We start from the raw sequence: 12,247 nt of genomic DNA, 5'->3' as shown, positions 1-12,247 counted from the left end.
TGCAGACCCCCCTCCTTTCTCATTCAAACCCAGCCCATGGCTGGTGGGAGGGGCCCGGGAGTGAATTTGCCCGGGAGCCACACTTCAGTTTTCACGAGAGGATATCAATGCGAACCTCTCTGTGGCTGTCAAGACAAATTTGAAACACGGAACATTTGCTTTCGCTAATTCCCCTAAACATTTAGTTATGAGCAACGATATTAAAGGTCTATTGTCTAAGGGACAAGCAGTTTCCATGGTCCTTTATAGAACGAAGGTTTATGCATGGATCAAGTTTTGTCCTTGGCCTGTGTTTTTGGGCATTTGTGGAATTTTTTTAAAACTGCCAATGCTTTCTATGGCATATGTGGAGGGAGGTCATAAGAATGTCAGCAGGAAATTCTTCAGCACACGCAGGACAGCAGGTCACTGGGAATTCAGCCTCGTGGAAGCAACTCCTTCCCAGCCTCACTATGAGGACTGACAGAATTTCCCTCATGTTTCTCTCATGGATGTTGTGCATATTGTTCCTTCTCTGTTTCCCTTTTTGCTTTGGTTTCTAGGAAGCTCAAGTATTTTTGTTGGTCTTAAATAATGGAACAGGACTTTACATACATGAGCTTCTGTTTCCTTCTCTACAATTTCCTTTACCCTTATTGTCTAACTAGAGGCCTGGTGTGTGCACCAGTAGGGTCCCTCGGCCTGGCCTGCAAGGATCGGGCTGAAACCGGCAGTCCGACATCCTCCGAGGGGTCCCAGAATGCGAGAGGTCACTCTGCAAAGTTGCAGTCACTCGGCAGCTTCTGCAAAGAGCGTCTGCCCGCTGGTGGTCAGTGCGCATCATAGCTACCGGCCGGTCAGCCGGTCGGCTGGTCAGCTGGTCAGCTAGTCGCTTAGGCTTTTATATATAAAGTAGATATAGATTATAATTTCTAGTTTTTAAAAAAATTGTCATAAGCGTCACAAATTATAGGGGACATATAAGAAAAGGGATGAAAAAAAAAAAGGGATGGATGAGTTAATAAATGTAGCTCTTTTGCTTTATGGTGCCAGGTAACCAAGATAATCATTAAATGATCTAGACAGTTGAATTCTTGGGCTACTCTAGGCAACCCCAAACTTGCTGGTTTGGATGTGTAAGTTTTATTTAGAATTGAACCAAGACATGGACTTTTAAAAAAGGGCCCGGGCACCTTTAACATGCTCAGTTACATTCAGAGGCTCTGCAGCTGGGAGGGTTCCCCCGTCACAGAGGACCAAGCGGAAGGGCCCTGACTGACAGGTACTGGGTGACATTTCTTCCCTATGTCTGATGCTACTAATGAGTGTTCTAAACCCCTTCATTTAGACTTTTAAGAAAACAGAAAACGCAACCTTTTATGAGAGGGGAGGTAAGCCAATGCTTTTGATTACAGTGTGGCTGCCCGTATATTTTCTGCCTCATACGCTCATAGCAGAGTGCAGACCCCATTCCTGTTTGAAAGGCAGTCTCATCATGCTCGCGTCTGCAGGGCCCTCCATTACGCTGCCACTCGGATTCAGATTTTCTTTCCAGATGAGTTATTTCATAGGGTTTGAAATTATGCTGCTATACCACAAGAAACCTCTCTGGAGCTAACCTGGCCTGGCAGAAGGCCGGACACAGGACGAGCCACCTGCCAGAGCTCAGCTTTGGGGAAGAGGATGCTGGAGGGAAGGGAGGCGCCACACTTCTAAGCATCTCACTAGGGTCCCTGGGTATGAGCTCGATTGGCACAGAATGAAGGTTACAGCGATTTGGCTCCAAAAGGTGCCGAGGTTTTAGTACCATCCACTAAAGAATGTGCTGCGCTCATAGAAAATAATGACACAGAGCCATAAAGGTAAAGCACTGTTGTTGCTCCGAGGAGCTTTTCATGTTGTCCAAAGCATTTTCGTTGTGCAGTTTATGTCGGGTTGTCTTTTTAGAACAAAAAGGGTCTTCGGGCAGGAAATGTGTGCAGCGACTCCCCTACCGATGGCCTTCGCTAATGCCAAGCAATAACAGCAACCATCGAGGACAGCAGGAAATCATGTCTTACTGTCGTGCCTGCGCTGATTGTGTTGGAAGGGGTCTTACTTCACCTGAGAAAGAGATGAAGACCAAACTGATACCAGGGCTTCAGAACACAAGGTCCCTGCCAAGAGACCAATTTCAACGACCCTGTGTAATTAACCAGCTAAACGTAACACAGCCAATCACATGATTGCTCCGTTTCTGCTATGACGCCCTCCGAACAATCCTGCCCCTTTCACATCCAATTCAATTCTGAACGCCCAGGCCCAGCTCTGCACTTTGCATCGTCTGTGTCAAACTCTATTTTCAATCCTTTATGTCAAATTTAAATTCATGGCAACTGCATTCAGATCTTGATAGAATCCTCAATTTGCCCTGGACCCTAAATCCATTCTGTAAGACACACACATGCACTTGCGTGAGCCCCCCCCCCGCCCGCCCCCCACACATATGAGCACACACATATTTGAACTTGATTTGCACTCACTTTGGTTAAACCTGAGTTCTCAGGTAAGTATCCACTGAAAACAAGGGCATTGCACAATTGGGTCTTTACTCCTTAAGTGAAGAAATCATATCAGCTCAGCTCTTGTTTGGGGTGAAAATGGACCCTCGAGTTTTCTGTGGTATTTTGCCCTGTTACAGAAGCTTAAATCGCTATCAATCTTAAGTGAGCTGGACAAACTGGAACAAGGGATGAAAAGTGGATGATATGTTTGACTCTGAACACATAGATCCATTGTGTCCACTCAAATGAGGTTTCAATTAGGCATAAAGCCAACAAGAATACCCTACCAACAACTTACATTCTGATACAATGTCCAAAAGAAAAGCCACTCACGGCCTCATCACTAAGAAAACACACTAGCCGGCTCTGAGATATGAACTGACCTCTCATGGAAATCATCTTTGCTTGCGTACCTATAAATGCATGAGAGAATATAGTTGTAAAAGCTCATCTTCTCCCTAATAATTGTCTGTTTTTAAAAAGCTATCAGCAGGTGCACCTCATTTCGAAAGCCTCTTGTCCTTCGGGATACAACATTCATCGTGATTACATCGTATGAAACAAAAAGCAGCAAAACATAAGTGAGAATCGTTCAATTAAATGCAACATAATCTCAGCAGCAACAACAAAAAAGGGGTTCTGTAGCTAAAACCAGGTTCTGATAAAAGAAGAAAAGGGAATATATTTCCGCATATTTTTAATTACATAGAATTTCCTCAAACATGATTTTTTATAATATATTCCATTAAGTTAACATCATATTTGAAGAAAGAGCATTTTCCGATTTCATTTGAAGCCTGATTTTGAGCAATTACAGTGTCATTGTTCTGCAGTAGAAAGGTTGAATTCATTTACTGCGTGGTTATGCTAGTTATGATTGATGTCTCTTCTCCAAATGATAAACCAATCACCCCAATGATGTAATGTCATTTTAAGAGTGCCATAATCACATTTCTCTCAAACTAGGAGCTCTGATAAGTTCTAATAAAGATTTATGGTAGATTAAAGGCCTTCATAATATCAACAATGGATTGCCCGTTTGATGAGAGATTTGATTAGGTAATTTTTTTTGGGAAAAACAATACGAGTTTACTAAATATATCAGGCCTGGCTTTGAAGAAGGGCACGGGCCATCATAAGTAGCAGTCCATCATTCCATCTCCAGAATGAATCATCGTAAATGTAGTTAGGAGGTCCTATCTAATTGTAGAGGCTGAGGCCAGTGGTGGCGTACAATCGTGGATGGAGCCCAAACACAATCTCATCCAGAAACATTCTTGGCATAGAAGGTCGGTACTGCCTTGGACAGGATATGCTAATGGACACCATGAATGGCCAATTCAGGAGATAACTCCAACGCCTTTGAGTCAGAAGCAATTAACTTCTACAGCTGTCTTTCCTTAGGCCATGGGACTTAAATCTAGATACTGTCTGCTCTTAGGTTCATATAGTTTGTGAACACATCACCAACAGGAGAAATCAAAATAAGGCATTATTATTGCTGGGCCCGGAGCAATTGCACCTAAGATGTAGAGGTTAGAGCTAAGGCAGTAGCCACAAAATCATCAAAAGTGAGACAGAACCCTGGGACCTGTGAATGTGAAAACCACAGTAAGAACTAAGAGTAAGAGGCAGTGTTTATCCATCAGAAACAAGAGATCAGACATGCACACAATTGGGCACATGAGGGTGTCCAGGGTAATTGGCTCTGACCAGAATCTCAGTTAAAACAAAGTTCAACATTCCACTGTCTCTCTGACCTTTCCCTTTGAGACCTGCATGCGCCTAGCTGCAGCAGTGGGCAAATCCTCTCACTGAAGGAGGCCCAAAGCCTGTTGAGACCAGCAAAGCCTTATCTGTGACCTTTGATGAATGTATCCTGGAACCATAATGTCACAAAATGACAAATGTATTCCTGCCCCCCACCCCCGATGCGCCCCACACCACCTTCTCCCCAGCCCTTGTTTCCAAGTTGCCATTTTGCTGGAGATGCAACGCGATCACGCACACAACAGCGCACATTCAGATCACAGTTTCCTTACCACTGCTGGAGGCTTGCTGGGGCCCTGAGCATGCTCTGAGCAGGTATGAATTGGGGGAGAATTCCTCATCGGGGTTGGTGTCCATGATTTGATGGGAGGTGTTGCTGTCTAGCAATGGCATCTGGCAGCTAACGGGTGGAGGATTATGGGAGCTAGGCAGCTGAGCAGATGGGAGGAGGCTAGACGAAGATGTAGGTGGAATGGGACGACCTGGGAAAGAGGACAGAGGGGTCAAAGGTCAGCAATGAGTGTCATGAGAGCATCCAGAGAAAGTTACATTGAAACCACCTTACAACAAAAATATCTAAAAGAAAGGAAGAAAGAAAATGCTCCAGATGTATTATTTCAAGTGGTTAGATGTTTCTCCACAGGTCTAAATTCATACTACATGTAGTTGCATGTTTCAGAAAGCCAGTGTGAGCAGAAATATCCACCTACACGGCTGATGTGGAATCCGTCTGGAAAATGTCCAATTTTTTCCATCTCCCCTGCTGCCGTCCTAATCTGAGACGGCATCGTCCCTACCCAACAGTCTCCTTGCTGGTCTACCTGCTTCCACTCTGTCCCCATCCCTTCTCCACAGCAGCAGAACATGGTAAAAATAGAAATCAGGTCATATTGCTCGCCTGCTGAGTGCTCCCCCATTGCACTCAGAGAGAAGTCCAGATCCTAGATGATCATCTCCATGTCTTGCCTACTCTGGCACCAGCTGCCTCTAACTCACCTCTGATGGTGGCCTTACCACTGCCCATGTGGCCCTTTGTTTGCTAGCCACAGCGCTGTCTCTCGCTGTTTGAACGTGCCATGCCATTCCATCTTTGCAGCCTTTACCCCTCCTGTGCCCTTGACATGGAACATTCTCCGCGACTCGCCACCTAATATTCACAATCCTGCTCCTTCTCTTCGTTCATGCCTTCCCTGTTTGTCTTCTTGAAAACGGCCCATCGGTCTGCTCTATCCTATTAGCCTGTTTAAATATGTTCATAGCCCTTACCACTATCTGAAGGTGGACCTCTGTGTATTTTATTTGCTCCTGTGTCTGCAGTGTCTTCCTAGCATATCACACCTCTTGAATGGATGAACAAATAAATAAGGGAGACTAAAACCAAGTCCATGAGATTGGGTTAGACATGGGAGAGAGGTGGGAAGGTGAACACATTTGCATCCCGAAGAACTGGCCAAGGACCCACTTCTCTGCACCATGAGGGTTGTTTTGACACCACAGGGAATTCCTACAAAGAGAAGCACGGCCACTCCAGGCCACGGAGAGGAGCAGCGAGCCTCGTAGGAGGTGGGCAGGGACGAGGAGCTGCCCTGGGGCCAAGAGGTTCTCCCACTCGGAAGGCTGCAGCAACTCTTAGCACATGGCAGGGAGCTCCTGGCGGCCAGGTGCCCAGTAAGAATAACTGCCATGTGCACTCTCGCCCGAGTCACCCTCACATCTTGGGGTCCCTGCCAGTGCTTGCCTGCTGGCTTGTTCATTTGGGAAAAGCTCAGAAAAATGAGCGAGGAGCAGCATCCCTAAAGCCAGGGTACAGAGAGAAGGGTAAGGTGTTGAGAAAGCAAACTCCTCAAGATCCAGGTCTGAGTTTCAACTCGGGTAACAAGTGCCTGAGTCAGAAGAAATGCGTTTTCCTGCTTTTTAGATGTACTACGTATGTGGGGACATTTTCAGGCACCTCAAATGGATGTTAATGTCATTGTCTTTACAATTCCATTTCCTGTTCAATTCCTGACAGCATTAAATGTTACTGATAGACCAGTATGTTTCAATGAAATGTAGGGGTGCCCCTTGCCCTCTGAGATACTGAGGACACAAGAATAAGCGAGGCATCTGCCCTGCCCCCAGAGAGCTCCCAGTCTAGTGGGAAGGCGGACAGGTGACTATTCCATTTCAGGACGTGATAAAGAGCAGGACCTAAGGACACTGTGCTGAGGGGGTGGAGAAAGGGACAGTGGGTCCAGCCTGGCCAGGTAGAGGTAGGCGTGAGAGTCCTGCAAGGACTCCTGGAAAAGTGAGGCCTGAGTGATCTTCATAAGAGGAGGAAAGGGACTTCCGGTGAGAGGAAACCAGTGAACACCAGCACAGAGGCATCAAACCACTGGCCTATCACCCTTTTGAGGTGCGAGGAGTGGAAGAAAGAGACAGGAGATAGGAATACTCCTAAAGCTTAAATGTTAAGGGTTCCTGCCCAATAACACGACTGAAGAAGGATCACCCCTGAAATACATCCATAGGTAAATGGACTTTCATTTGAAAAACTCAGTTCATTCATAACTGCTTGGGAGCCATGTGAGACATGCTACTCATGCCCGATGATCTGGCAAAGATAGACTGAACACGTCCGAGTTTCATCAGAATCGGTGCTCACATTTAATCCATACCTTCTCCCCTAGATTTCCCTTGATTTACCATCATTATTATGACTATCTTAATGTTTTTGCACAAAGACTATGTGCCACTCACTGAACTAGCCACTTTACACAGGTTATCTCATTTAATTCTCAAAGCAATTCTATGAGGTTAGAATGATGATAATCCCTACTTTATTGATGGGGAAACTGAGGCACAAAGCGGTGAGACTGCACAGCTAGTAAGTAACAGGGGCCCAGGAGTCAAACTCGGGTTTGTCTTTTCCCAAATGCATTCCCTACTCACTCTGCAGTGTGTGCCCCACAGCATGGAGACAGGAAGGGAAGGTGACATACAAGGAGGGGGATGACTGATAGGCAATTAACCTAGGTTCCCATCTCCCAATCCCAAGGCACTTTCAAGATTTCATAGAAGAAACATTTCTTTGAATAACCATTTATAGCCACTTTCAGCTGGCAGAGTCCAAAGCCTTTCTCATAATTTTGTTATCAAGTTCAAAGTGGCTCCTTCATAGCAATGTTACTCTCCCCCTTGCCCAGCCTCCCAGACACAGCGGTGTCCTGACCGGACACTGTGAAGTGAGGCTCTGGTGGGGACAGATTTTAACTCACAGTCAATAGGCTTTAGAGTTTGTATTGAGGCGTATCTGAGACTTCGCGTTGAAGAACAAGGATGGCTGGGAGCCAATTTTGAAATTCCTTGGAGTGACTGAGGTGGAACTGACGTTCAAGTACAATTTTCCAGGAGCCTGATATGACGGTTGCTACAAAATTGTTCTTTACATGAACTTTTTGAAATTTTGTTCAGCATGAATTCCTTGCATATACTACAGACAGAGCTGCTTTTTAATTTAGACAAATACAGACAATGGAAGAGCAGTCCCAACACAATGAAAGTACTGGGGTTAGTTGGGTGCGTTAAAATACACATCACAAAACTGTCTGATTCCCGTTACTTTAACTCCATGCTTTGGTAGCTCCCTAAACCCTGCTTGCCGGTACCTACCATTGCTTGGGAAATGTCTCAGCCCCTAGATCTGTCCCCCAATCGGATTGTATGCTGTTCTCTATTTGCTATGTCATTTGCTAATTTTGTTCTCTTATGCTACATTTCTTCCCCCCCTCCGCCTCCCCCCCCCCCCCCGCAACTATTCCAACTGACAGAGACCATCTGTACAGACATAAACAGGTTCCAAGGTGCAGGGGAGAAAGCTGGAACTTCTAAAGGCTCACCTCATAGACCATGATTTCTTACTAAAATACCTAGTGTGCAATGGGCAGGTAACCAGGAACCATGCACTTACCTGCTTCCTAATTTATACACTACAGAGACCCCTTGGCCCCCAAACTATTTTTGAAGTTCCATTTTGAAAGGGCATAAGTCCCTTGAAAATATACAAAACACTGGACTTAATTGATTTATTAAAAAGCAAGAGAAAGCATGAGAAGGCAGCAATATGTCATTCATTAAACTCATATGGTCTTGTGTATGTGTGGGTGTGTGTGTTTTCCAAGATCCCCATGTAAACCAAAGTCTAATTAGCTGTGTGAATGGATTCCCTATGACCTTAAAAATGAGGACTAATTCAATATTTCCCCTAATTTATCTGTTTCCAAATGAATACGATTTTGTGGTAGTTTCAACCTATGCAAGTATTCTGATGAAACTTGCACCTGTAGTCAGACATAGCAGTTGCATGCTAACTGATGGATTTGTTAGTGGCTGTTGGGAATGCCCGGTTGAGAAGGATTCTGAAGATGCCCAGGGTTCAGTGGGAAGCAGTGCCATCATCACTTAGGAAGCCCGTGGACCAGGAGTGGGTGAAAGGTAGCAGATGCACCAAGCCCCTCTGCCAGCCAGGTTGCAGGCTCCATCCATCATCCGCCGCAGCCCTACCTGGGACCTGGGTCCTACACCATCTGTGGAGGACGTCACATCGCTCTCACCCCCGTTGTCTCAATTACAGCACCATTTTTCTCCCTAAACTGATTTGGATCTAGGTTTAGTTTTTCCACCCAAGATTAAAGGGCTCCAATCTCCTCTCCATCCTCAGAGTAGTAGATATTATCCATGAAATTGCTGCTCTGCCCCTAATTTATGACAGAAGGCATGTTGCTAATCAAGTCCCCCAGTTCACTGAACACCACTGGCTCCTTTTTCATCCCAAAGATTAATGGCGGGCAGATATTAAAATGTTCTGTGTAGACGATGCGTAACTGATTTCTGTAGTAACAGGGGTGTCAGGATATTTGGTGAAATAGAGACATGATCAAGAGATAATTTAAAAAACCCAAATAACTCAAAACAAAACAAAAAAACCCAAAATCCAAATAAAAACCAGTAACAGGAATAATTAATGCCAAAATATTAAGTTCAGTGACCTCATTACCACCTATATATGTAATATTGCTTTGAGCTGAGAACTCAGGTAAGATTTCACATGTACTTTTCTCTTTTAACATTTACAGCCATGCATGGTTCATTCAACTATTTCCCACATTAGACACAAGCGATTGAGAAAAAATGAATGAGATGTGAACCCCAAACTCATTGCCCCTCTTCTGGAATGCACCACAGAGATCATCCTAGGGGAGGGAATGAACCAGGGGCTCCTCCAGAAACAGCCACAGTGACTGCCCCACAGAACAAGTGATTAGTAAAGAGAGGAAGCAATTCTTGGGTCAAGAACTGGAAATCCTTTGTGGCTTTATAAGTTCAAAGACTAAATAAAAATGTGGCTTTTGTGTGGCTGAGTATTATAAAAAGGACAGTAGTAACATATGCAAAATAGTTGGCTAGAGGATTTAAATATTTTTTTTCCTAATGAATTGTTCCAATACTTGCTGTTTATTCAGATGTCTGAGTAAATTAGCCACATTCCCCCCACATGCTTGGGCGTTTGTGAAGTCACTATGTATTTTGTTGTTAATCCTCACCCGAGAATATTTTTCCATTGATTTTTAGATAAAATGGAACGAGGGAGGAAGGAGGCGGGGGAGTGAGGGGGGGAGAGAGAGAGAGAGAGAGAGAGAGAGAGAGAGAGAGAGAGAGAGATTGACAATTTGCTTCCCCTCCCTGGGCCTCTCTGATAAGTGACACTGACTTCACATGTTGTGTGAAAGACTGGAGGTAATATATGTAAGGTCCCAAGAACTGTGTTTGATGCACAGTGGCTACAAGGGACCCAGAGGGAGCTAATGAGACTTGCAGTTTGTTGGCTTCAGTTGGTTCATAAGCACCAATATTTCAATATATAAACCAATTTATTCTCCACCCTACCCTAATTTTTTTTTCTCTTTAAGCCAGCTTGAGTTGGTTCTTGCCACTTAGAACCAAAATCATCCTGTTTATAACTGGTCACCAAGCCCAAGTGAGGAAGGACTTGGTCAATGCCAGACAGTTACTGAGTAGAAAAAAAGAAAAGTGGAAATAGATTCCAGGTCTTCTGCCTCCAGAATTATGAACTTTTCACGTTTTATAAGCTGACTTCCTCCATGTTAATTCATGAAAACTCAACCCCGTGAGGTCCCAGAGAACTCATGTAGGTGGGAGATACCTGGTCTACTTACAAGAATATTGTGGGCCTTACAGAGTGGGGGAGAGACGCAGGCAGATGGCCATCTACTTGGCAACAGTCAAGCAGGCAACACAGCAGCTGTCTGTCCTCAGTGTGGGAGGGAAACTCAGATCAACTCCTGGCTGGTGCTGGGCCTGACATGGGCCACATTAATCTTGGGGAAGGGTGAGAGGGACTCAACTTCTTACCTACGTCTTAAATTTTAAAAATAAAACAAAGGCAGTAGTTTCGATTATAATTGTAGGATACAGAATAACCTCAATGAACAGAGCATCTTAAATTAAAATAGAGACTGCCCAGCCAGTGTTTCTCAGTGGTTGCGAGTTGACTCATGCACCAAGAGGTCACTGGTTTGATTCCTAGTCAGGGTACATTCATGAGTCTGGGCTCAGTCAATGAGTCTTTTATCGTTGATGTTTCTATCTCCTTCTTCCTCTCCCTTCCTCTCTCTCTAAAAGCAATAAAACCATACTTAGAAAATTAAATTATAGATCTATGTTATATACCAGGTATATATTCAGGGCTCATATTGATATCATATGCATATTTATATTCCCTGTAGCAAGCTGCTTATATTTAGTGCTGATGTTAGCCTAGATCAGTCATTCTTAACAGGGGGCAATTTTGCTCCTGAGAGGACATTTGGCAATGTCTGGAGACATTTCAGTTGTCACATTTGTGAGTGTGTGGGGGGATATGACTGGCCTCTAGTGGGTAGAGACCAGTGATGCTGCTAACACCTTACAATGCACAGAAGAGTCTCCCGCAACAAAGAATTTCAGCCCCAAATGTCACCATGCAGAGGCTGAGAAACCCTGCCTGCACGTGTGAAGATTTTAAATTAATATATTTTATGTTATCTGGTCAATTTTTAAGTAGCTCTTTTTTTCCGATTGATAAGAATTGGGCAGGCATTAGAAGTGAAAATTCTGATTCAGCCAGCTCTTCCCCCCCACTCAAGGAAACTTCAAGCAAATAAGCGTAAATCGCCACTGAAGAACTTAGCGCAGGAAAAGTTCCTGAAACTGATCTAATTCCTCAAGGAGGGACGTTCTAGCACACGGTCCTCTGGAGCTAGGGGAGACCTGTAGGTTGAGAGAGAGTTGGGCTGCTTTTACAGAGGAGAGACTTAAGGGAGAATGTTTCAACTGAGTTGTAGATTACTGAACCTCACCTGCGGACTTTTCATGATGACCCCTCATGTCTTCTCTGCGAGGCAACAGCAGCCTGACTGGGTTTGCTGGATTCCATAACGCCCCATTTCAAGTTTTTATTTTTACAGCGGAAGCCCTAATTGCCCTCTTCACGCGCATTTCACTGAACTCACTAAAGCCCAGTTAAGCATTTTCTCGAAAACAGATAGTTTTCAGATGGCCCTGGCCAAACATCCCGATCTCACACACGCTATTATCCATATTTATTGGAAGAACGGCAGGCTGTTGGACTTGCCCCAGTTAAAGGGCCTCTTTCAGGGGCTCAGGCGTGGACTGTCCTCACAGTTTGGGACCCTGCATTCTCATGTCCTCCCCAGATCTCACTAACACGTATGTGTGTATATGTCACACCTTCCTGGCAGCACTGCACTGGGGAAGGAGTCAAACATAGATCAGCCTGTAGACAAGGATAGAGCTTAGTTTTGAACTAATGTAATTTCTGTGACTCTCTAACGCCAAACCTTTCATATTCATAAGGTAATGAGGTAAAATGCAGTGAATCATTGCAGCTTCCCCTT

At 44.6% G+C, this 12,247-nt stretch overlaps 1 protein-coding gene across 6 annotated transcripts in view; it reads right to left on the bottom strand.

Moving 5' to 3' along the window:
- The window catches only part of TENM2 (teneurin transmembrane protein 2), a gene marked incomplete at both ends in the record, with an annotated part of 890,113 nt that overhangs the window by 348,550 nt on the left and 529,316 nt on the right, over window positions 1-12,247 (bottom strand). For all 6 annotated transcript variants that reach the window (XM_079771922.1, XM_079771923.1, XM_079771924.1 and 3 more), the window contains one exon: window positions 4,565-4,774. In XM_079771922.1, the coding sequence (XP_079628048.1) occupies window positions 4,565-4,774 (210 nt within the window). The remainder of the gene's footprint in view (window positions 1-4,564; window positions 4,775-12,247) is intronic.

This window comes from Cnephaeus nilssonii, assembly GCF_951640355.1.
Source record: "Cnephaeus nilssonii genome assembly, chromosome: 5".
Classification (NCBI taxonomy): Eukaryota; Metazoa; Chordata; class Mammalia; order Chiroptera; family Vespertilionidae; genus Cnephaeus; species Cnephaeus nilssonii.
Note: the sequence above shows the minus strand (reverse complement) of the source record. Positions and strands in the feature narration are given on the sequence as shown.